The sequence below is a fragment of the Molothrus ater genome, chromosome 3 (genome assembly GCF_012460135.2).
Source record: "Molothrus ater isolate BHLD 08-10-18 breed brown headed cowbird chromosome 3, BPBGC_Mater_1.1, whole genome shotgun sequence".
NCBI classification, from domain to species: Eukaryota; Metazoa; Chordata; class Aves; order Passeriformes; family Icteridae; genus Molothrus; species Molothrus ater.
The window spans coordinates 92,475,022-92,499,553 of record NC_050480.2 but is presented as its reverse complement, the minus strand read 5'-3'; the positions used below and the strand labels follow the sequence as shown (position 1 = coordinate 92,499,553).

The 24,532-nt window shown below is 41.1% G+C and overlaps 1 protein-coding gene across 1 annotated transcript in view; it reads left to right on the top strand.

Moving 5' to 3' along the window:
* The window catches only part of SH3BGRL2 (SH3 domain binding glutamate rich protein like 2), a 44,128-nt gene continuing 19,596 nt past the window's right edge, over window positions 1-24,532 (top strand). Inside the window, exons 1-2 of the mRNA XM_036379790.1 lie at window positions 1-71; window positions 4,959-5,643. Of these exons, the coding sequence (XP_036235683.1) occupies window positions 1-71; window positions 4,959-5,643 (756 nt within the window). The remainder of the gene's footprint in view (window positions 72-4,958; window positions 5,644-24,532) is intronic.

Below are 24,532 nucleotides of genomic sequence, written 5' to 3'. Positions count from 1 at the left end.
ATGGATGTGGTGGTAGATTGTTTTTCCGAGGGCCTGGCAGAAGATCCCTCCCGGAAAGGGCTGGCAGGAATGTAAGGCTCCATGGCTGTTCTTTGAGTGCACTTCACATCTTGAGTACTTGCTAATTTAGGTTTCATTGGAATGGCAGATGGGGAAATGAGATTTTTGGGGGCTTTCATCCCTCATCCTTCTGCAGTAATGTAGATTACTAAATGTTGTTCAAATCAGCAGAAATATGAATGCAAACCTACTGGACTTGACATTGTTGGGCCTGATTTGCTGGCAGTATCTTGTGCTAAAGTACAGACAAAGTAGAAGGCTTGACACTGACTGAAACCTGCCTGAATTCCTGCTCCTCAGTCAGGGCCACCACCTTCAATAACAGTGGATCATTAAAGACACAAGCAGAAAATGAACTCTAGAACTCCTTACACAATGTAGCTGGAAGCTTAAGGAATGATGACTGATTTATACAGAACATGAAAGATGTTTTAATCTCCAGGTCCAGTTGACTGAACAAGTCAGATGACTGACCTAGATCAGATGTGGAACTTCACAGGAAAATGTTTTTCTTTTCAAATTTCTTAGTGTTAGCAATTCATGGAGGGAATCAAACCAGCCACAGATTCTAAAACTAGTCATGTTTTAAATAAAGAGCAGCAGATTGTGACTTCAGCTAAAGAGCAGACCCCGAGAAGAATGGACTCATACAGCTTTGTAATTATCTAAGTACATTTAGATTTAATGGCATGAAGGAAGGTTTACTTAAATCTCTGGAATTTTTAAAATTTGTTTGTTTGTTTGTTTGGGTTTATTTTCTTCTGTCAGTTATAAAGAGATGGCACAGAAATAATTCTGAAATGAAGAACAGATGTATATCTCTGCTCTCCTCAACATGCCACAAATTCGTAAATGCAAGAATCAATAGCTTTCTCAAAATTGTTCCAGCTCTGTCTCTTCCCAAGAATCTACTTTAACATATGTGCTTCATGGTAGCTTCAGAGTAATTCAAGTCAAAAGAGAAAGAGCTCTATCTTGGGATGTTATCTCTAAAATCTGACTGTGGGAAAAACTGAGAAATGCTCTGAATGTAAACTTCTGGCCACAGTGAAGGTTCTGGAAAGAACAGTCTTGGATGAAACTGAGTTTGTGATTGAGAAACATCAATGATTGATAAAACATCCAAAAAATTTTGCAAAGGATAGAGTGATCCTGACTAGGATCTGCTTGACCTGTTGTGCATGTAGAGGAGGATTCATAGGAGTATGCACAGCCCACAGCTGCAGCACATTTAAGCACAATGGAGAAAATGTGCCCCGGAGGTTACTTCTGTGAACAAAATGATACTTCAAAAATACAGTGGCTTCTAGGATGTATGCAGAGAGTTGGGCTCCAAGCAGCATTATCTCATGTGCTTTCAAGCTGTGTCTGGCCAAGATAGCTATCAGCCACCACACTGAGTGCCATTACTCAACAAATGAAACAGTCCTGTACTTACATTACATTGTCTTGGCCATTTTTTATGGTTTAGAGCCTTGTAGTTATCTTTCTCTGGTGTTCTGCACTGCAAGAGCAGCTGATGATACTCTGTTGAAGCTGGAGCACTGTCTCTTCTCTACCCTTTAAATTCATTTTCTTCTCCCTACTATGACAGTCACATTTCTACAAAAAAAAGATTGATCTGAACTGTCAGAGCTTTTAATAGCATTCTAAACCTGTAATTTGCAAATGTTTTGATGCTTGGAATTTTTAAAAAGTTATAAAGACCTCTTTAGAAATTTGAAGTATGTGGACTGAATCTATGTTGCAGAATCTATGAGATTTTACTGTTTCTTAGCAATATTTCACAGGACCCAGAGAAATAACTGATTGGTAATAACAACCCACGGACCAGAAAACTTCTAAAATGCCTTGGAAAGACTGCTTCTTTCAGGTGGAAATAAAGCCACCTTAGTAATTTTTTGAGTCCTGAACATAATAATTTGTTTGTCCCGTATTTTTATTCTATGCCTGTTGCATCTTACTATACAATTACCTTTTATCATAACTAGAATGTTCTTTGTTCAAAGTTGTACTTTTATACTTCTGTTTTCACATACTCATGAGCCTTGTACTTTGTTACCTTAGCAGCAGCAAAGTTCTGTTTAATCTTCCATGAAGGTCTGGCATAACAATGAATCATTCTTACCATGAAATCTTTAGAAACTACCCCTGCCCCCATAAATTCTCATTGTCTACTCCAGTCTTTCTGTACCTCCTGTAAACATGGGAAACTGCTCATAAATAATTTTAGCAATGTTTTTAATTTATGACATTTCCTCTACTTAACTAAAAGTTCATACCACTTTGTCTTCAAGTGTCCAGAACTGTACAATAGAAATGGAGTTACAGGCATGGCCTCAGGACATTTACCAGCAGCAGCTGCAGGACAAAGGGTGATGTCCAGTCTTAACCTGTACAGTACTTGAAAATGCAAAACATCACAGGGTGATGTCCAATAGGTTTTACACACCACAGAGGAGCAATTCTCTGCTTGGGAGCAAGATGCTGCTCTACAAGCTTTAAAATCTTCAGCTTCTCAGTGCAACATTTATTTTTCCTAACTTTCTGGATTAGTTCCACAACAAACTAGCTTCATTATGTGTATGGAAAGACTGGCAAAAGAGAGACATGAGAAAGCTGTCTGGATTTTCAATTCCCACGTTGCATCAAAGTTGTTACTGAAAAGTCCCAGGTGCAACATTTTTAGGCCAAAATATTACAACAATACTTAAAAATTGAGAAATACAAGAAAATTCATTGACATACAGGCTGAGATTTTTCAAAATCAGTTCCAAAGAGTGTTTGAAAGGATCCTTTAATTAAGTTGTTGCATTAGTTATCAAGTTGAATGTGGGCAGGGAGCCCCCTACTCTTTGATGGTTTCTCTAAATATGTGTGGAATAAAGATGCTGAAGCTTTGGCTGAAGTTGTGCCAAGTGTGATAGAGGGAAGATCTTCATGAGCTCTGGTACTTTAGCTCCATTTGAGTTTATCAATTCTGGCTATGAGTTTAGCCACTCAGACTCTGTTTAGAAGTTCAAACTGTAGGAATCTACCGACCCAACAGCTGCAGGAACAAAAGGGAGACTCTAAAAACAATATAATGAAAATTGTGCAGTGTCTTGTCTATTATTTTTCCTCCATAATTTTTGAGGATTTATACAGCTTATAAGCACTTTCAAATGAACTGAAATGAAAATTGTCTGTTTTCCACATGGGAAAGGAGACAGTATCTGTGGCTTTTGGAGCTAACAAAATAGAGGATTCTTATATGAAGAGGAAACAATCTTAAAAAATACCTTAATTACAGTTTTTACAGTTCCATTAGAATTCTTAATTTTCTTATTTACAGCTCATGCTTTTTCCATATAATGCTCTTGCCACATGCTTTCTCTGGGTTATTGGTCATGTGTCAAGGCTGTCTCTGAGATGCAGGAGCATTCTCTTCTTCTATTTAGTGTGAGAGATAAAGATGTCCAGCACCCTTTGAATCAGTGTATCTTTTTTTTGTGCTTTGCAGTATTTATGAAATATATTAGTGAGCAGAACTTATTAATATTATAGTTTAAAGCTATGTATTAGTGCTGTGAGTGAATAATGTACAACCAGCTGCAGTGAATTGCCCTGATTTTGTTTCATAAATTGAGAGTACAGCCAAAACAGAATATTAAACCCAATATTTTCTAGTAGTGAGTAAATAGAGAAATATGTAGGAAGTAAGCACCTCCATCTTTTAAAGAAAAACTTTGAGAAATACAGTAAAATTTGTTGTCAGAAATAATCCTGCAGCATGAAGGAAATTCACTGAGTAAGGTAATGGGAATTTTCCAGCAAATTCCTATAATTACTCACCTATCACAGAATTTTAACAAGTCGCTTGGTGCTGCCTTACAAACCAACATAAAAACAAGTTTGTCTTCTTTGCTGCTTTCCCTGGTCATTCAGCAGCAATTAAACAATAAACACTTGTCGTTCACCAGTTTGTGGTTCCCATAGTAAAAGTTATGCTCAAGTGAAAACAGGAGCACTGAAGCCAGAAAATCTTAACCTTTGTACCTAAGTGCACTCTAATAAAGTTTACTCTTTTTTTCTTTCAACAAGCACTCTCATGAAAGCAAAGTAATGCATACATTTCTGCAAGATTGATACTTGAATTCCCATTTTAGGACTTTATATTCCTGATATTAAGCTCCAGTCCAGAGGACAATGAAGTCAGTAGAAATCTTTCCAATGAATCCCACAAGATAAATCAAGCCCTAAGAGAGCACAGAGTTTTATGGCTCCTGCTAGGTACTTTCCTCAAGAAATTCAGGATTTCAAAATAAATAATCAATATTAAAATGTACAACAAGCTTTAAGGATATATTTAGCAGCAAGTCGAGGTCTGTGCTTCGTCTGAACAGTGGAAATTCACTGAGGGCAGTGGCAATGCAAAGGTGTGAAGGAAGATGACACAGCACACTTCATCATTGGGGTGAAACTGTGAAGGGGAAATTTAGTCAGAGGGATGAGCAACGATCTGGCTGCATGCAGGGAAGTAACAAGATGGGGTTATGACTGTAGTAACATGTATAAGGTTGTGAACTGTGTGGTTCTTGACTTTATTTAAAGGCAATCTGCATCCTCATAGACCCAAAAACTGATGAGGACTGAGTTGCCCTTGGTCACTTGCAGATGAGCTGACTGATGAAGGGTTATTTGGGGTTATCTGCTTATCCTGATGATTAATAACATGTGTTCCACAGCTTTTTATTGGAACTGTACATCCATGCCAGAGAGTGAAAATGGGCAGCGCTGATTAACTCCTCTGGGATATACGGCATAGGACAGTCCTCTCACCCATTGTCCTGCCTCTCCTGCGTTGTCCCTGTTGCTTGCCTATCCAGAACGGCTCATTTTCCACCCTTTTGCCGCAGTAAGCGGCGATCAAGGGGCCAGACCCGGACCCAGCGGATCAGATCTGGCGGCTCCGCATGGGGTAGGAGGATCAGGAGCAGCCTGAGCTGGAGGGAGGAGCAGCCTTCCTGGCAGGGGAGCAATTTCAGGCGTTGCTCACCTCGACCTGCGGGCAGCGCACCTGGAGGGCGGCACAAGCCCCTCTCGGCCTCTCCCAGGCGCACGGTGGCAGCCCCGGGCGCTGGGGCGGGCAGGCTGCGGCAAGCCTCCGTTTCCCCGGCAGCTGGGGGCGGGCAGGCTCCTTCCCGGCTCCCTCCCGGCTCCGTGCTACGGCTGTCCCCGCCCGGGGAGGACTACAGCGCCCGTCGGTCCCTGCGCGCCGCCCACACACCCCGCCTGTCGCCGCTATCGCTGCCTCCTGCCAGCCGGGAGCCGGACCCGGCTCGCCCGAGAGAGCGGGGCTGCGCGGCAGGGCAGGGCAGGCAGGGCAGGCAGGGCAGGCAGGGCAGGGGTGCCGCTGCTGCGGGCGGTGGCCACGCTCGGGGGCGGCGGCGAGGTGGAGCTGGGCGGCCCCGGCCCCGTCCCGTGCGGGGGAGCGGCTCCTCGCAGCCTCGCTGCCCCGTCCCGAGCGCTCCTGTGGCCGCGGCTCATGAGGTGAAGATGGTGATCCGCGTCTTCGTCGCCTCCTCCTCGGGCTCGGTGGCGGTGAGTGGGGGCGAGCGGCGGGGAGCGGGGAAAGCAGCGCGGCCGCCGCGGGCAGGGCTCAGCCTGCGGGGCCGGGGACCGCGGGGCTGGCAGCTCGTCCTCCCCGCCTGCCCAGCCTGCCCTCGGCTCCGAGCCTGGCCCCACACGCCGGCACGGACCCGACTCCGTCCGTGGGCTGCCGCCCTGGGACGCGGGGCTGAATTTGCCGCGGTTGCGTGTGCGATGGGGGCGGAAAAAACTCTCCTCCGCAAGGCTGCCGAAGCTTAACTGGTTCGTAAATTGCCTTTGGCAAACCAGGTACCCCGAAACCTTTGTAGGGGACAAACCTTGGGTGTGTTTAAAGGGTCTTAGAGGTCGTTAAGTGGGGCTAAACTTTCCTTGTTGGGAGGCGACCAGCGCCGCGGTGCAGGGAGAACATCCCGAGGGAGCCGAGCCCGCGCAGGTGCGGTGCCTCGGTGCCTGCCACCCACGGCGGGGTGGACAGATAAAATACATGAGAGCCTAGGGACAGGCTGCAGGCCACCAGCACCTCTCTGCATTTAGAAATACTCTGGAATAGGTTCAGCTCTTCTCAGACTCACTTTTGAAGGACTCACTTTTTGAAGGGCATCACTCTGTTTAATTGAAGCTTGTACATCATTCACTTGTTTAATTAATTATGCGTGTGACCTATGAATTTCTATATTTTCATATAAAGTGACAGCTTTCTGTTAAGGGAATCTAGGCATAAAGATCCTACTGAATTCGTTCTTTAATAAGAAACATCTAAAGGATTTAGATATAATTGATATTCTTTATGCTTTGGCAGTGAGGCAGCAGCACTTTCTGTGTTGCAGAAGGACGTAGCACATTCCTATCTGAAGGTTTATTGTGTATTCAGTTCCTTCAGCCTTTTACTGTGTGGATTTAGTTTTCAGGTCAGTAACATGATGACAGGTATGTGTTCTGATATGTTTTGGCGTGAAGTGTTCAAAGTGCTTAGTAGCTGCATTACAGCTAATAAAAACTAATTATCCATTTCAGTAGCCAACTGAGTAAACACGGCATCTTCAGAACTCTGTAATCCATGTCCATCAAGCATCCATAAGAGAAACATCATCTTCCCTGCATGGGCAGTTGGTTCGTGCTGTGGTAGCGTAGCATTGCTGGTTTTAGTTTCTGTTTCATGCCCCATGGGCTGAACAGTCTACATACAGTATACATTTTGTTTTCATTGGAGGGCTAGAAAAGGGCCACATCGTTCACTCACCCCCATCTCCAGTCTGCAAGGAGGTTACTGATAGGAGTTTTTCATTCTGTCTGCCTGCAAGGTACAAATGCAGTTGGCAGAGCAATATAATCCTCATAACTATCTATTAACCCAATAAAATCTGAGTTTGACAAGTAATTTAAATTGCACATTGGTTCTCTTGCTGACTTTTTTTCTGGGTTGGCCAGCAAGAAGACGACAGAATATGGGTAATAGTTTGCATGCTGGTGATAGTCAACTTTCTTCATCTAGTCAGTAGTACATCTGAGTGCAGCTTAGCCAGAGCAGAACAGATGATTCGGTGATTGAAGGTACTGTTACAAAGGGCCAGTGCTCTGACATCTCTTTTCTGTCAGTTTTTTTCATCTGTGTTATCACAGCATTTAAGACTTTTAATTATGGGCTAGGTTCCTGCTGTTCTCAGTGTTGCATCATGGAGCCTTTCCTTTTTTTCTGTAGGCTTTGCACGGGGGTGTCCTTAGATCCAGGCTAAGGATGGAGGAAAATGATGAAGAAAACACTATTATTAGCTAGTTATGTGGGAATCTGCATCTGGAGAAGAAGGTGGTTACCGTATTTCATGTCTTTAAACAGTTTTAAGGGAAGTTTTAAACTTATTATCATCCTTCTAGAACTAAACATTAGTGAAAGGAGTTTGAGTCATACAATTGTCATCTCCTCCAGCCTTCAGCACTATATCAGCTATTTTTTGGGATCCTGTGCAATTCATGAGACAGAATTATTTCCCCATCGAGAAAAAATGAGTACCCCATATAGATCCTACTCTGTGTCCTACTAAAAATGGTGTCAGACTCCATGGTTTAATTTCTACCTCTAACTTGAGTCAAATTGTAGGCTAACTGCTTATAAGAGTGGGTGTTTCTCAGATTAGTATCTGACCTGCTGCAATTGACCAGAAACTTCTATATGTAATACTGGCTGACAAAAAAAAACCAGTGTCATTGTGACGTAATTATTTTTCCAATCTTTCTAGAGAGACTTTGTGAAATTAATCTTTATCTTTAACTGGAAGTCCATGTAGTCTCTAGTGTAAGCTTTTGTTTTGGCAAATATAATGAGCTAAACTCTTTGTGTATGCCTCCTCTCGAAATCTTCAGAATACCCAGGTCAAAAGAAAGGCATTTGGCTGAAACATTCCTGAGAAATACACTGATTGTATACTCAGAAAAGGCTTTACTTTGCATAAATATAACTTTATCTGGAAAATACTAAAGTATTTATTGATCTTGATACTTGGTGCAGTTTGCTTTGGGTTAAAGAAGATAAAAATATATAATTGTCACACATAATTCTAAGAGTCTAGTGCATAAAGTATTTTGAGGGTCATTCCAAAGAATGAGAAAAGGAAGTAATTAAAGGGAATGAGAAGGAACCAAGGATAATGTGAATTGTCCCTTCATTTGGTTTTGGAGTTCTCCCTGCAGCATCTTCCAAACATCTGAAAGTTCTTAGACCCCTGAGAGGTTAATTGTTGTAACTGCTTTTTGTTTGTTTAATAAAACTTGTGACTATAAATGCTTCATGAGCTTAAAACAACTCACAGATCCCAAAAGGTAGTTGTTGCTGGAGTGGAAACCTTGATCTTCAGTGTTTAGGGAAGCTGGACAGAGGGTTTAGCCTGTAGGGACGCTGGACAGAACTTTGAGACTTTCGTGTGGGAAGGGCGCGGGAGGCATTGTGCGTGCGGGTACATTTCTAAATCACCTCCTGTTGTTCTAAGCCTGCATTAGGCAGATTCAATCGAATAGCAGTGTGAAGCCTCTGAATAGGCAGACAGGCATGTTTCTACAAGCCTTGCTGTCTCCTGCTCTTTCTGACCTGAATTTCTACTTGTGTTGGTAAGCTGTGTCTCGAATTCCAAGCACTTCTTTGTAGGGCTGGGGAGGCTGGCTTTGCTGCTCCTCCCTGATAAGGACAATCATTGTTCTTTTGTGCCTAAGAGAAATGTTACTTTAAAAGTAGCCTTTGCTTTTCTCCCTCAGCAGTGCTTCGCTATTTTCAGGAAATAGTTTATGCCCATGTTTTTCACCAGATCCTTCCCAGATGACTGTCATTTTATCTGTTTCACTTTCTCCAGTCTATCAATAAGAATTTACACTTGTGCTACTGTACTACATACAGACTCATAGTTAAATAGTTTTCAGTGTTTTAAAGCAGCTTTACCTTTGTCAGGAAGCTGGTAGTATGAGCTAAGTAACTTTAAGCTTGGAATTCCTGCAGTTATCTAGAAATGCCAAACCAGAGAAGACTTCAGTCTTGCAGTTAGGGGACTGAAGATCATGTGAGGGGAATATCACTGAAGAGCTGTTAAATAATGGAGAACCTTCAAACAACTGCTTCACTTGTACTTTCTTCTTTGTGGTGTTAATTTGTTGAAGCTTCATCTGTTGAGCTGAACAGATAATATAGGGAAATTAGTGAAATAATGGCACAGCAGGCACAATCTACTTTGACTAGTGAGATATGTGAAACAATTTTCCATTGAAATTTTTGTATGTTCACAAGATGAGAAAAACAGGTTACTGAAATGAATTCCTTTTAGTTCACAAAGATAAGTGCTGATCAGCCATATTCTTCAGGAGAAATGTTTGGGAGGACAGGAGAGTTTGGGGAGGAACAGCAACAACCTGAAAAGGATAGACTATTTTAAATGACCAAAACTTGGACTTTGACTCTTGCAACTGAAGAGGATTATGGATTTTTTACTAGGAAGCTCGATAAGATAGGTGCAGTTATTGTTAAATAGTTTCTATAGCAAATATTGGCTTTGTGAGACTAGCGCTCTCTTTTTGATTAAGCGTATTATGGAGGTCAAATGAGTTGGATTTTTTGTTTCCTGGAATGACTTTAAATCACATTATAAAACTTTGGAATGTCAGAATAATTATAGTCATGTTTGTTTGGTTCACTTGTGGTTGGGTAATGTAGTGGAGACAAATACAGTGCTAGCATTCTTAAGGCTAAGCTGGTTTCCAACGGATGAAGAATTTCAACTCCACCCTTGTTTGTAAAAAGTCATTGTAACTCAACATTTCTCATGGCACTTATCAGGAAGATTGTGCTTCTTGTTGGACTTGTGGAATAAGTTAACTTAGAATATGTCACTTCTAGAATATCCACCATCTTAACTTTTTTTTCTTTGCCTCTCTTCACCCAAAAAGCACAACAGTCAAAACCGAAAGTGATTTTTTTTGAGTGATACAAGCGCCTTTTGAGAAAACAGTATTAGTTATGGTGGTCATTTGGAGGGATTTACAACTTGTTGAATATGATTTATGCAAGTTCAACTAAAAATAATGAGCTTTGTAAATGTTACATATTATCATGATTTTTTTTAATATGTGGATTTTGTAAAATCAGATCAGAGCAGCAGGTAAGCTAGCTTTTCAGAAATGAGACAATAGTCTTTACAGTTGGAAGTGATCCTGAAATATTTACCTGGGAAGTAGCAGTATTTTAAGTGTTTAACCATAGTATTGTCTACATCTGTCAGCATGCTGAGGATCCTGTTGGATTGGATCCTCAAAGCCTGATTTATGAATCCCACACGAACCTCATACTGTGTCACTTCACCTTTCAAGGTGGTGGTGCTTTTGGCTGTGCACCTACAGAGCGCTGCTGTAACCACAGCAGTGATACTGGAAGAAAAAAGCTGGATCCTTGCTCAGTCACTGGACACATCTTGGATATTAGCAATTATATTAGGTGCATAGGAGAGATGTGGGGACTTTCTGGATCTAATCCCTTGACTTCATTTTTCCTCAAGTTCCTTATTATCAGGTCAGGTGGCTCATTCATTTTTGCTGGCTTCTGTCAGTCTTATTTTGCAGGGCTATGGCAGAGAGAGCCTGAGAGTCTCATTCATGATTATGAATTCTCTGAGGCAGGGAGGTCGATGTTGAAGGCTTTAGCTGATTTTCACCTTAAGGACTCACTGTTTGCATCTAGGTTTCAGGTCTGTATTCCAAATAAGTCTAAACTCTAGTTCCATTCTCCTGCCTTGTGATGGAGAGAGCTGTGAGCCTGTGAACAGCAGTTCAGATAATTAAGGAATGTGTTCAGGGCTCAGCTGAGTGTGAACCCTAGTCACAAGGATGCAGGCTGAATTTGTGTATGGTATTAAGTACCTAACTGTTGCACCATTCCTGTATGCTCTAGTGCTTTCCAAATATTTACACTTCTTCTCGGCAGATAGATCATGTCAGAAATAATGCTGCTTTAAAGAACACACTTTGGACTACGCAGTGTCATGTGCAGAAAGTTTCTTACTGAACTTTGATTACAATCAGCTGTAATAAAATTTCAAAGGAGGTATTGTTCTGACAGAGGTTATGAAGACTGTTCCCCTTTGTTTTTCTATAGAGTCCAAGTCCCCAAATGGACATACTTCACTGATGGTAACCTGTTCTCCCTAATCTTCCACCCAGATTGTTAAAGTCTAGAAATTATTTTTTCTAATTCTGGTCATAGTGCTAGTGATTTCTGGATGTTGTATATAATTGAATTTGATTATAATAAATGAAAAAGCATATTGAAGTAAAAGCTAACTTGCATGCAATATATACTTGCAATTTATTAGTACAAGTTATTCGGGAATGTTCAGCAATTGGGAGTTGTGGGAAAAAATAGCATTTAAGGAAGTTCTTCATTGTATAATATCAGTATCACTTTTATGTTTATTGATCTGAGTGCAACTTGATGATAGAAAATTGTCACTGAGCTGGTAACCCAGAGTGTATCTCTTCAATAGCAAGTACTCTAAGGGCAACAGCTTCCTCACCTGCCCCTAAGGTGTTGGCCCCCTAGGGGAGTCTGTCCAAAGGAAATGCTGCAGTTATTGTTTTTCTTATAATGTGGAAACTTGCTAAGAAGAGTAATGAACACAAAAACACAGCACTCCATGGAATCTATTTCTAGTTGAAATCTACTATATCCAAAAAAACATGGCCATGTTCAAGTATGTCAGTGTTTTTTAACAGCTTAATTTTTAATGTTTTCCAGAAGATAGTTACCATTTCACAAGTCCCTTAAGTTGGCAAATTTTCTTCCTTGGCAAGATGAGGGTAAATGTAGAGGCGGTGGTAGTGTTTCTTACCTGTGACTGTCAGTGAAATTGATCTGCAGGTAGCTGCCAAAGCTCAGAAGAGCTTCTGAATTTCTCAGAAGCTGAGACATTGTTTCCATTATCTTCTCTCTTGGAGTTGGTTTGTTGTTTAGTTGGCACCTGTTGGAGGGGCAGATGGACTCAATCCAGAGACCTAAGTCGCTGTTGCCTGTCATTTCTGAAAACATCAGATTTCAGTGTGTCTCATGTAGATGAGCAAAGGGTGACCTGATCTTTCAAGGAATAGCTCAAAGTTGGTGGTGACTGAGCAGAAGCAGTGACTAGGATACAAATATTGCACAGGCAGCTCCTTTAACATAGTTTGTCTTATTGCAAGAGAATACGGACACAAAACTTCCTTTCTTGTCTTATGTGGGCTGTAGACCTTCATCTGTGAAGTATTTTGGGGTGAGATCTTTTAATTATTCTGTTCAAAGCTGTAGGAGTCTTTCCACACAGGTGTGCTACTTTACTGTAAGATATTTATCACCATTCTGAAGGGGCTGAGTCTAAGGTGTGTGGGTATCCTCCTTTTGTGGTCATAAGAGCTACAGTGATGAGGAAGCTACTCAAAACAAGTTATTTCTATCTCATTAGTGGGGGAAGGGAAAATCAATTCGATTTACATCAGTAAACAAGCTTATTTAGTCTAAATTTAATATTGTACTTCACTGTAATTGAATTTGGGAGAGAAGAAAGAAAAGGGAGTAACTGTCTTGCTAGCTGATTTCTGAAGAGAGTTCTTCGGAGATGCAGGCTGTTCAGGGAGTCAAGTGAATCATCAGGGACAGTGTGCCCTTCTGTTGCTGCCCATCTGCCTTGGGTAGGACAGACCTTGTCTTCACAGTTAAGAGTTCCAGGATTTGTTATTGTTGGTTTTGCTATTCTATCCCTGGATAGCTAACACCCATCAATCCTACTAAGACAAAATGAGAAAACACAAGGTGTTTGTCATTGTATTGCAAGGAATAAACTTGCAGGAGTTAATGCCTGGGAGTGACGTTTGCATATGTATCAACTTGTATTTTGTTTGAATATGCATAGGTAGATATGTACTTTTGCATGCACACACACACACACACACACACACACACATATGTATCTCCTTACCCACATATATATTATATGGATATTTGTATCTCTTCATATATATGTGTGTATATATATATATGTATGTTTATGTATGCATACTTGAACCTTTGAATCACTGATAGATGCTAATTATCCCTCAGTAAAAATAAACCACTGATTTTAGCATTTCCAGCAGAGAAATAAAGTCCTGATGCCTTTAGGATGCTCAAGATATGTCAGCATCTCTCAGGGCTGTGTCAAAAGTGCCTGCTCCTTTATTGCAATTGTGGATGTCTATCTTCAGTGTAAGCTAGAGAGCAGAATTCATGGTGCTTGCTCCCCTATCTCTATTATTCTCTGTTATTCCATGTGTCTGGTCTGTGCTTGAGAGCTTTATTTATGTACCTTACTTCAGCTAATGAGTTGTTTGCAGAATATCAGAATAATTATACCAACATAAGATACACACCAGTATGATTGGGCTGGCTAATGGGGACATACAATGGAATAAAATAGTTCCCTTCCTGCCTAGGAAAAAGGTAACATGGGTGTAAACAATGGTACAAAGATTTTTATCTGACAGTTTTGACAGGGATGACGGGGGCACTGGAAGACCTTAGTGCTGATAACCTCAAAGTTGCTCTTCTGCCTGTTTCAGAGCTCTTGGGCTGAACACCCGGCTGTGTTCTGGCCAGTTGCTCTCTGCCTGTTTCAGAGCTCTTGGGCTGAATTCCTGGCTGTGTTCTGGCCTCCTCCATCACAGCTGAGCATTTGCCTTCGTGGATGCTGAGGTGGCTGAGTGATACATTGGCCCATGGAGCTCAGCATCTGCAGCACCAGGCCATGCTAGTTGTGCCCCTGTCACAGGGGTAATATAGCTTAAGGCAAGCTTCTGCTTGTGGCAAAGCCCTGAACACTCACAGTTTCTGGCTTTCTGAATGTCCCATTTCATGGGATTGTTCTGTTGCAAACTCTGCCAGCAGTGTTACCCTCAGAGCTTTTGTTTGTGAGAAGAGGCCTGAAACCATGAACCTGTACTTCATATTAAATGCAAATCCAAACATGATTTGGTATGTTCCATTCACACATACTAATTTGCTTTCCCATTGGCTTTTGGATTTTCATGCTGTTACAAAAGGGCAGAATATTGTTTACCTTCATATGTTGGGAGATAATGGCCTGTTGTGATTCTTTTCACCAGTCTGTGTAGCACAGGTCCTCTGAATTCACTGGGTAAGTCCCACTTGAAGCAAGAAAAAGTGACTCAGAAAAAAATTCATCAGGATTTTAACAGGGGAAATTCTATTAGAACTTTCACAAGTTTGTTTTGTTTCCTGGCATTTCAGTATGCTGCAGAGAATCATATTGGGTATTATCAGTACTATAAAGACATTTATGAGTGATTATTTGGAACAATTTAGTAGTAACATTACAAATCAATTAAAGACTGGTTTCTTAATCTGTGTTTTTCAGAGAAAATCAAGGGAGTTTTTGTGTGCCTTCATTTGAAAGGAAACTGCCTTTGATCTGATGAACAATAGAGCATCAGCAAATGAAACCTGTCATTAAATTGCTGCAGGGTTAGTGAAATTATCATCCCTGTCCAATCTAAAGAAATGCAATTCAAGTGTGCTTTAAACCTTTGATCTGGATCTGCATCTCCTAAGGTCAGATAGTCTTTCTGAAACATCTCTAATTGAGTGATCTGATAGGTTTATGTAGAAACAGAGACAGGAGTGGCATTTGAAGGGTGTAGATACCATCACATTCTTCAGTAGGAACCAGTTAGGAAGCTAAAATTAGTTAGAAAAGAGATACAAAAGTAGTCTTTGATCAAAGAAGACAGCTGCTATGAAGCCCTGATGTGCAAGCAAGTCCCTTCCTGCTCAATCAAACTGCCTTGCCTGCAGCAAGGTCTCTTTTCTAGTGAAGGTTCCCAGCCTCAGGCCCCAGGGAAGTCTGGAAGTCAGTGGGCTTATGCAGCAGTGGTGTTCAGCAATACCTTTGGCTATGTGGAGGTGACTCCTCTAGACCTTACACGAGATGTGTCTGCAGTTTATGGGATAATAATCACCTGGCTGCTGTGTTTGGGGATGCACCTTGTCACTAAGAAATAGGTCTGCAGAAATATAAAAGAAAAAAGAATTTACAGATACAGAGCTGCAAAACCACAAAAAGCTACATAGATAATAGTTGCATTTGTTGAAAGAGGAATAATGTTGACATTTATTAATAAGGTTAGAAACCTTGTTCTGCTCAGTTGAGTCAAAGATAATTTTGTTACTGATCTGAATAATAGCAGTGGCAGTCAGCTCTGGTTTAGAAAAATCCATCCTCCTAGTCTTACAAAAACATGAGAAAATGTTGCAGTAATACAGTCCAATTTTATCTGAAATACGACATTTGTCTCAAGCCACAATGCATTTTTCTGTTGCAGTTTCATATAGTGCTGAGAAAACCCGTAAATATCTGCAAAAACGTAGCACAATGGAATCTGGATGACTTGCACTGCTGTTGCTGCTGGTTTTTTAAAGTGCATTGTCAGGGGTGTGTATATCTGTAGTTGGCAGAATGACACATCTGTGCTGTGTGGATAGTAACTGTCAGGGGAAAATAGCAGAAGCATTGACAAGTTTGTTTCACAAACTTGTGTTTGAAATTCTTGGGAGCATGTTGGAATCAGAGTATCTCTGCTCCTTTAAGGTGAGAGAACAAGTAAATGCAAGCATAAGCCTTCTCAAGGAAAGGCTAAATGTTTTTTTCCAAGTGGTCAAGAGCACTTATCATTCCCCCAGATTCATGGAGGGGGATTAGTACCTGTATGAGAACAATATGGCTGTGACCTTGTTTATGTAGGAACAGGATTCTGCATTAAACGCAGCATGCCACTGCTGGGCTAGACAGTGCTGCAGTCCTCAAGCTTGCCTTGCTGTGCCTTAAGCCCTCTGCCTTGCTCTCAGGAGACTGCTGCACGTGGCATCTTATGGATCCACCTTCTGCATCCACTGGCTCTGGTTTCAGAAGTAGCTGGAACAGCAGTTGGATGTACCTAGGTGTTGGGCTGTGGGCCCTGAGTGACAAAATCTAAAGGGTGCAGCTCATGCTTATGGCAGGAGGTGGCCAGAACTTATATCTTGAGCTGACAGAACTAAGACCCCACCCAGATGAAACAAGGCTAATTGCTTGTTCCATCTCCTGGTAACACACTGCTAGGTGTTTTTTATACATTCTGGTAGAGAAATATTCCTATGCCACTGGGTTTTGCTGCTTAAAGCTAATGAGAAGGAAGAAACATGACCTGCATTTTTAGTGCTGAAAATTTTCTTTTGTATCTCATTTTCAATAAATACAGAAAATACAGCTGGGAATGCTTTATTCATTGTGACAAAACAACGTGACTGATAAATACAGAGAACTAGTTCAAACACTTTCTGTGTTCTGCTGACTCACCTCATCACAAAAAAATCAATTCTTTGTTTTCATCTTAAAAGTTCAGGTGGTCAACATGTTACATAATAGGAAATGTGTGTGAATCTCGTTAGGGGAATTTTTTGTTTTTAAACTTTTATTTTTCTCACAGAATTTAGAGTAGAATGGAATATTTCAGTTGGAAGTAACCTACAGTAATCATCTAATCCAAGTGCTTGACCACATCAGGGCTCACCAGAAGTTAATTAAAGCATGTTATTAATGGCATTGTCTAAATGTGTCTTAAACAATTGCAATCTAGGAAGCCTGTGCCAGTGTTTGACTACCTGTGAAGAAAGGCTTCCTTATGACAAGTCTGAACCTCCCCTGACAAAAGTATTCCACATCCCATCACTGGATACCAGGGAGAAGAGATCAGCACCTCCCATTCCACTTCCCCTCCTCAGCAAACTGTAGGGAGCCATGAAATCACCCCTCAGCCTCCCTTTCTCCAGTCTAGACAAGCCCAGGGCCCTCAGGGGCTCCTTACAGGACTTTCCTTCCAGCCCCACCACCAGCTTTGCTGCCTTCCTCTGGATGCATTTAAGGACCTTCACATTGTTCCTAAACTGTGGGGCCCAGAACTGCTCATGATACTCGAGGTGAGGCAGCACCAAGGCTGGATGCAGTGGGATAATCACCCCTCTGGGTCAGCTGGTGATGCTGTGCCTGGTGGGCCCAAGGCTGTGGGGTGCCCTCTTGGCTGCCAGGACACACTGCTGAGTATTAGAGCATTTGCTTACTTTCCAAAACCTGCTTATAAAGCTATTTCAGTGAACTTTAATCAATTACCAAGTATTTAATGTTTTAGGAAAATAAAGAAACAAAATGGATTAATCATGTTTTACTTCCCAAAATCATAATTCTACCAAGCAAGCTGATGCACACAACAAAGCAACATCTCTTAATCCCTGCAGATTTTTAGCTGTAGCAATTTTGGACTCCCATGTGCAAGATACCAAACTATTCCTTGCTCTGCAGAACTGAGAGACTGAAAGATAACTTTCTGTTCATCTATGCAGGACTGAGTTTCCAATAGTTTAGACTTGACAGTTCTCACCTACCTTGCTGAACTGGAACTTTGCTGGGGAGCAAAGTATATTCCTCAGAATCAAATAAGAAGAAATAAACATGAATAAATGTAATACAGCATGGAGATCAGGGAACAACTTGCATTTAGCTAGTAGGTACTGAAAAGTAGTTGAAATAATATGGGTTGCAGTTATATTTGTATTTATGTGTATGTATTTTGAAAAGGAAGATAGATGTTGCTGGTTGAAAGGGTTTCTTTCATGATGCAAAATACTTGCTATAAATATGCCACTTTGACAAAAGGGAGTAGTATGAGGAGGAGTTAAATGTAGAATACCAAACAGGAGATTTAAATTATTCTCTGGCATCTTTGAAAGGTTTCTGCTGGAAAAATGCACTAAAATAACACTTTCTTTTTAACCACGCTCTTGAACTACTGAAACATATGGTAAATTGCAAACAAAAACATCTATCTATTGAAGGAAGTTAGCTGCCAGCTAAGATTCGAATTGTTAGTCTTTTGAAGCAGTAGTCTAGCCCTGCAGGATGGTTCCACCAGGAGAAGTTCTTGATAGCAGAGGATATGTTCTATGAATCCCTGAGCTCTTCCAAGCTGGTCGAAGTTTCTCCTATCTCTTGTGCTAGCCACCAAGATCCTCACTTTGTTGAAAAGGAAAATAAAAGATCCTAACCCAAAATTGTAATAATTTTGACTTTTTGGCTCACTGTTGACTGAGACATTTCTAAAATCAGATGAAGTTATGGGCAAACTCTGGTAACCTGCCCTCTGTTTTAGTTAGAGGTGAAGAACCATTGAAGAACCCACACACTTTCCCGTGTCCTCACAAGAAAATGCCTGTGAATAGGGAACATCCTGTATCTGTAGCAAAAATACAGTTTCAAGCATGCATTTTGTCAAATGTTTTCAGGATAGTGTAATTCCACAGATTCTTCCTGTGGGTTATAATCTAAACTGGCAGCAGGCTTTGCAAGCTCCCCTACTGGAGCAACCAGCTTTGCATCCTGACCTTTAATCTAGCAGGCACCTGCTGCTTGCCTGCCAGGCTGGGCAGGGAATCTTCTGGCTGTGCTACTCAGTCTGCATGGAGTCCTTTGGCTCTTAGTCTGTCTCACTAATTTGGAGCTGCCTGTACCCTCAGTGAGACTTCCAGGATCTGGTTCAATTCCTGCTGTACAGTCTTCAAATTTCACCTTGTTTTAGCCTTTTTTTATTTCCACAGCAATGCTGTATTTTTTAGTTTCACACTGATGCAAGAAGAAAATTCACACCATTAATTGGAGGGTAGATCCAGCATCAATGGCATTCTTATTCTTTTGATGGGGAAGCAATGAGCCAAATTTTGGGGTTTATAGCATCTGTTTTCCTACAGTCCTTCAGAGACTCCTGGGTAAATGGATTTTCAGTGTTGTAAGAACACATTGTTCCTACTGCAAGAAGAAAATTATAGAATCACTTACTTTATTTGTGTACATTGGTGGGAAGTCTTGTTTCCCAAAATACAGAAGAATTCAAAAGAAGTAGACTTGGATATGACTTCAGAGGCTTTTCCAGCTGCACACATCTCAAATGCACCCTGTGTGGCACTGCCTCTAGGTGATTTTTCTGTAGAACGTTGTCTTTTTCTGTTCTTGGTGTTTCCCCTTTTTCTGTTTCTTACATTTTTTGTCTCTTCTTTTTGCTTTGTGCTTATTGAAACAACGCCTAGTAAACACATGAGCAAATTTCCATCATCTCTTTTTTAGCAGTGATAGTTGTATTTATACTTGCTAAAGACCCCTTTATGTTTCACAGTGTTACTCTCTTACTTGCACAGAGAGCAATGATTTCAGACAAACTGCCTTAAAAATAAACTTTCCCCCTCACCTTGTGATAGACATATCTGCACAGAGAGAAATAGAATTAAATGCATTTATCAGCATGCAACATCTGGATAGGAAGATAATGAGGCTAGCAGGCATTGGGCATGGAGCAGTTTAACTGTCTTTGTAGCTCAATAGAAAATATTTTCATTTGCTGACTGCTTGTGATTAAGAATCTCTTAAAAACCAAACCTGTCTCAAATTTAATTGCATTTCTTAAATAGTGGGTTCTTTTTGAAGTTACCATACAAACATTGCACAGAGGCAAAGGTGTGCAGAGTCCTTGGCTAAGCAGATCTCAGCAGCTCCCAGGGACCTGCAGACTGATTTTGCATAAGGCTGAGCAGATTGCCCTCCCAGTTTAATAGTGTTTCATGTTGTGTGTCCTTAATTATGTCTCTGTGTGCAAGCGGAAGTTTGCTTCTAGCAGGAGACCATGGCAGCGCTGGCTGCATGTGGCCTCTGCTCACACACTGTTCTGTTCTCTTCAGGTTGAAAAGTTCTGTAGTTAGTTTTTAGGATATTGAAACATTTATTTTTTTAAGGATGAAGCATTCAGGTGCTATTTGGAGGCCTGCCATGAGAAGACAGTGTTTTCCTTCTGTCAGATGCAATGCGGTATTCGCTGTGGTGGAGAGCCACTCACTTTACTTTGGAAATAGTTATGCAATGCTGATTTTTGTTTATTTTTATTTTAATTTTTTTTCTGTTAAACTTCTTCTCTTAATTACACCTTCTCATCCTTTTTTCATATGTACATAGCTGAGTTGTATTTTCCTGCCAAGAACAATGAAATAATCATATGAACCTTTGTAAAGTTCTGTCACAGTGCTGCCATTTCCCTGCAATAAAAATTGCCAGGGGTCAGTTATGCTCTCCTTTCTTAAGTAAGTTAGGCAAAGAAAAGAGAAATTTGGCAAAAGATCTCTGTCACTACAGGTCTCAAATGTAAAAGGACCATGAGGATTTGCATTTCAAGTTTATGAATGTGGGGATAGTTTTTTAGTGCTTCTTTATTGGAGCAGAAACATAGTGGAAACATAAGAAGAGGATGCTTCAACACAGTTCATAATTCTGTTCCTTTAATGTGTTTAGGGGTTGTTTTGGTTGTTAGAGCATAATATTTCCTTATTATCGGTGAGTATATGTTAAGCTACATCTGTGTGAGAAGTGAAGATAAGTAATCCTCTGCAGTAGCTATATTACATCTGCATTTTACACTGCAACAGTCCCTTCGGGTATGGTTGCATGATTTGTAAAGGCAGAGGCTCACATATAATATTTTCAGTTTGGGAGTGAGTTGAGCTTGTGTTTATGTAACACAGGTGCTGCTTATGCAGTTCATGTTTCAGATTCCTGTACCTTTAACCATGGCTGAGACACTTTCTTAGGATGCAATTTTGTTCCTGATATAAACTGATGAGATTGTGGGGCTGACGTTATTGATGCTCCTTCCCTTGTTCCCCTGGTTCCTGCATTATGCTTGTGTGAGGAAAGCTGCAGGAGCTACTTGGCAGGAGGGAGGAACATTGTGTCATCTCAGTGACAGCCAGCAGTGAGATCTGCTGAGTTGTAGCATCAAACTGCACCATAAAGGTGCCCCTGCCAAATGCAGGACATTCAGTTTTTGGCTGAGTCAGTGAGTGGATAACGTGGCTGATGCAGTTCTGGAGTGAGGGCAGGTATGTGGAAAGAGTAACCAAATTTAAAAAGAAGGAAGAAAACTGGCAGGACCATCTCTGTCTTTAGAGCACAGGTGTGCCAGGCTGTGAAAGAAGTATTTGAGATGACTTAGACATGCATTCAATTTTTGTTTTTTTAATGTCAGGCTTCTAAAATGTGCTTGTGGTTTGACAAGCCAGTTTAGAAGATAACCTCATAAGGCTTTGTTCTCACTCACCATGTGTGGTCTGAATAATTTTTGGGGTGGGATTTTGTGTTAGAAAGATGGTCATTTGTTCTTGGGATCTGTCTGGAAGGAGTGGACAGTTCAGCCTAGGCTGTCAGTTCCTTCAATTCCAAGAGGATGAGACTGTAAAACAGTCAGTGCTGCACATCTCAGTCACCAGCCAATTCATGGAGTGTACCTGCTGTCTTTCCCTCCACTTGCAGGCAGGAGGACAGAAACCCAGGGAGTACCTTATCTCCAGTAGGTGGAGGATAGAGTCTACAGCAGAAAACCAAGCTTCCACATCCACTTTGTGAGAACCAGACACTCAGCAACATCCTCCTGTTGACACTGTGAAGAAATCTGAAACTGAGAATGGGTCTGCTTTGTCCCATTTATATTAACTGGGCTAATGAAAAAAGACAGAGAAGTTCTCTTTCATCATGGCAGAGTTCCTATTAGTATTGTGACTTGAGTCATTTTGCATATAGTAGAGTAGAAGGAATATTCATTTATCTGAGTTAGATAAATCCTGCTCTACTAAGATTTTTACAGGGTATTGAATATCTTGGTTAAAATAGTATAGAATGATGAGCTGCAGCTGATTTTAGTAATGGAGAGACCACATGCTATGCTCCTCTGGTTCAGCAGCTGTCAGTGTGGAAGCCTTTCTAGGACAGGAGAACTTCTGAAAACAGGTTCAGGAAGCATAGACAGGGCAAAAAAGAAGGAAACTTTTACTTGTTGGAAGTGATGAGAAGCTTCCAGGGAACTTTGGATAGAGGATGTAATCTGATTTTTCTAAACTTCTGCTCCAACCTGGACAGGATTTATAATGGTAACATACTCATTTTCTCATTCTGCTACTGAAAGAGCAATACTACCAGAGATGAGTGTTCAGCTTAGCTGGGGGATGTGATATTAGTTGTGTAGGAAGCAGAAATCTTAGAACAGAACCATTTTTAGTTTGGTTAAAGATGTGAAAAGTGAGGTGGCTGAAGTGAGGTAGATTCTGAACAGAAGCAAGCAAATATTTCAAGTAAAGACAGTCAATTAATTGTGGAAACAAATTGCAAGGACCAGCTCTCTGTTATTATCAGTTCAAGAATGGAGCTTAGAGGGGAAAAGAAGTCTGAGGAAACCCTTTACTCCTTAGAGGAATTAATTCAGGGATGCTGAAAGTCAGAACAGATAATCCCAGTGGTCCCACCTGGACTGGCCTGAGTATGTCTTTGAAATATTTCTCCAAAGCAGTGGGAAAATGTATCCTCCTGTTACCTGTTGCCAATCAGTATAAAGAAATGAAAACTAGGACAGAAAGACAGAATACTTTAGTTACAATAGACTTCCTTTATAAATCGGGTTACTGATCAAGTGATTAGCTCATTTTAGCAGTTTTATGTATCACAATGGATATCCTATTTTTGCTGCTTTTTAATCCTAATAAAGATACCAGCTCTGAATACAAGGATAAAATTGAGTTGTCTCTTGGGATTTTTTTCCTGTCTTAGCTTTGTGAATAGAAATACAGATTAACATTAAAACCAAACCCAGATAAATGATGTTCAGAAAAGAATTACCCTCCTAAAAATAGGGGAGGCAAACATTGGACTATAATAGCCGACCATTAACTCCATCAGAGTTTTCTCACTGCATTTAAAGATAGATTAGGATCATATTGCATAAAGACTTTCCTCTGAACCTTCACAGTGGTGAAGGTTCAGACTTTCCTCTGAACCTTCACACCTTCAAAACACCTTCATGTTTTGAAGGTGTATTTTGCAGCATCTTCTGGTGTGCTGAAAGGTGTTAAACCCAAAATATATTGGTGCTGAAGTAGTCTGTCATGTAAGACTACAAACACTTTCCCAAATTGGTGTATGAATAGCCACAAGCCAAATTTTTCTGAACATGGTACCTCTGACAATGGGATTTCTTTTTCCAGGTTCCTTTCAGTTGCATCAAATGCAAGAAACCTTGGTAGCAGCAAGGTACTTTACAGAGATTATTATCCACCTCTGTAGTTTGTCAAATGAGGATGTATTTTTCTCCACTGGGCTTCTGACAGGACAGGCTGGTGAGGAAGCAGGGACTGCCACTGCTGCTTGTACCATGCTGCCTTTGCTCTGTGTTGCAAACTCTGGCAGCTTTTAGGGCTCTGGGGGAGCCCAGATGAGAGCTGCAGGCAGGACTGTGTGGCTGACGCACTTCTGAGGCACAGATCCAGTGGTAGACAGAGACAAAGGTCCTGTGGTTTTCTTGGGGAATAATCAGCTGGCTTCTGTTGTGACAGATGCTCTGAGCATCCCTCTTAAACAACAAGGCGTGATTTAATAGGATTTTAAATACAACTAATGCTCTTGTTTCAGTTTATAGGCCTGAATCAAATAAATTGGGGAGGAGAAAATGCTAGTTTTTTGGCTTGAAATTTTCAGGCTATTTTGTTTAGGTTTATGCAGCTGGTACATCCACAGCTGATAACTCATACAGATGTCATATGGAGAATTGTAAGGCTTATGGTTAAAAAAACCAAAAACCCCAATTTCCTTCACTTCAACATCTTAATTAGTTTTATAAAAATAAAATGAGGCATTAGGAAATCTGTGGTTGTGGAAGAATTCTAATGATGTGAACTGTAAAATGATAGGGATCTGACTAAATCTAGGTTGTTCAGTTTACAGGGAAAGAGTGGATGAAAATGGGTCCATGTGGATACACCTGTACAGGTGCATGTCCTGGCTCTGAGAATGGAGCACTCTGGTACTCTGGAACTCTTTGAGGAATGGTGGCTGGCACAGTCAGCTTTGGCCAGGGCTAACTTAGAGTCTCACAAGCAGCCCGTGGCCATGATTTAAATGTTTCAGCATGCCAGGGATCATTCCCAGTGTGCAGTTTGCAAGCAGCAGCTTTGAGAGGCTGAAGGTTTAATAGCTTTGGCTAGAGGATGCCAGTTGGCCTTGGGGCCAGAGGGCTGGCCCAGCCACTCTGGAGTTTGCTGACTGCTCTGACCAGTGCAGGAGGGATTTCATGTGAGTTTTGGTAGCACGTCATCACAAGGAAGTGACCTCTCCCACATATAATTTTAGACATCTCTTTTATTTTTAATCAGATATTTAATATTTGTATTTAGAATATCTCTGTCTCTGCCCCTTTTGTGTTCTTTTGCAGCTTCTTG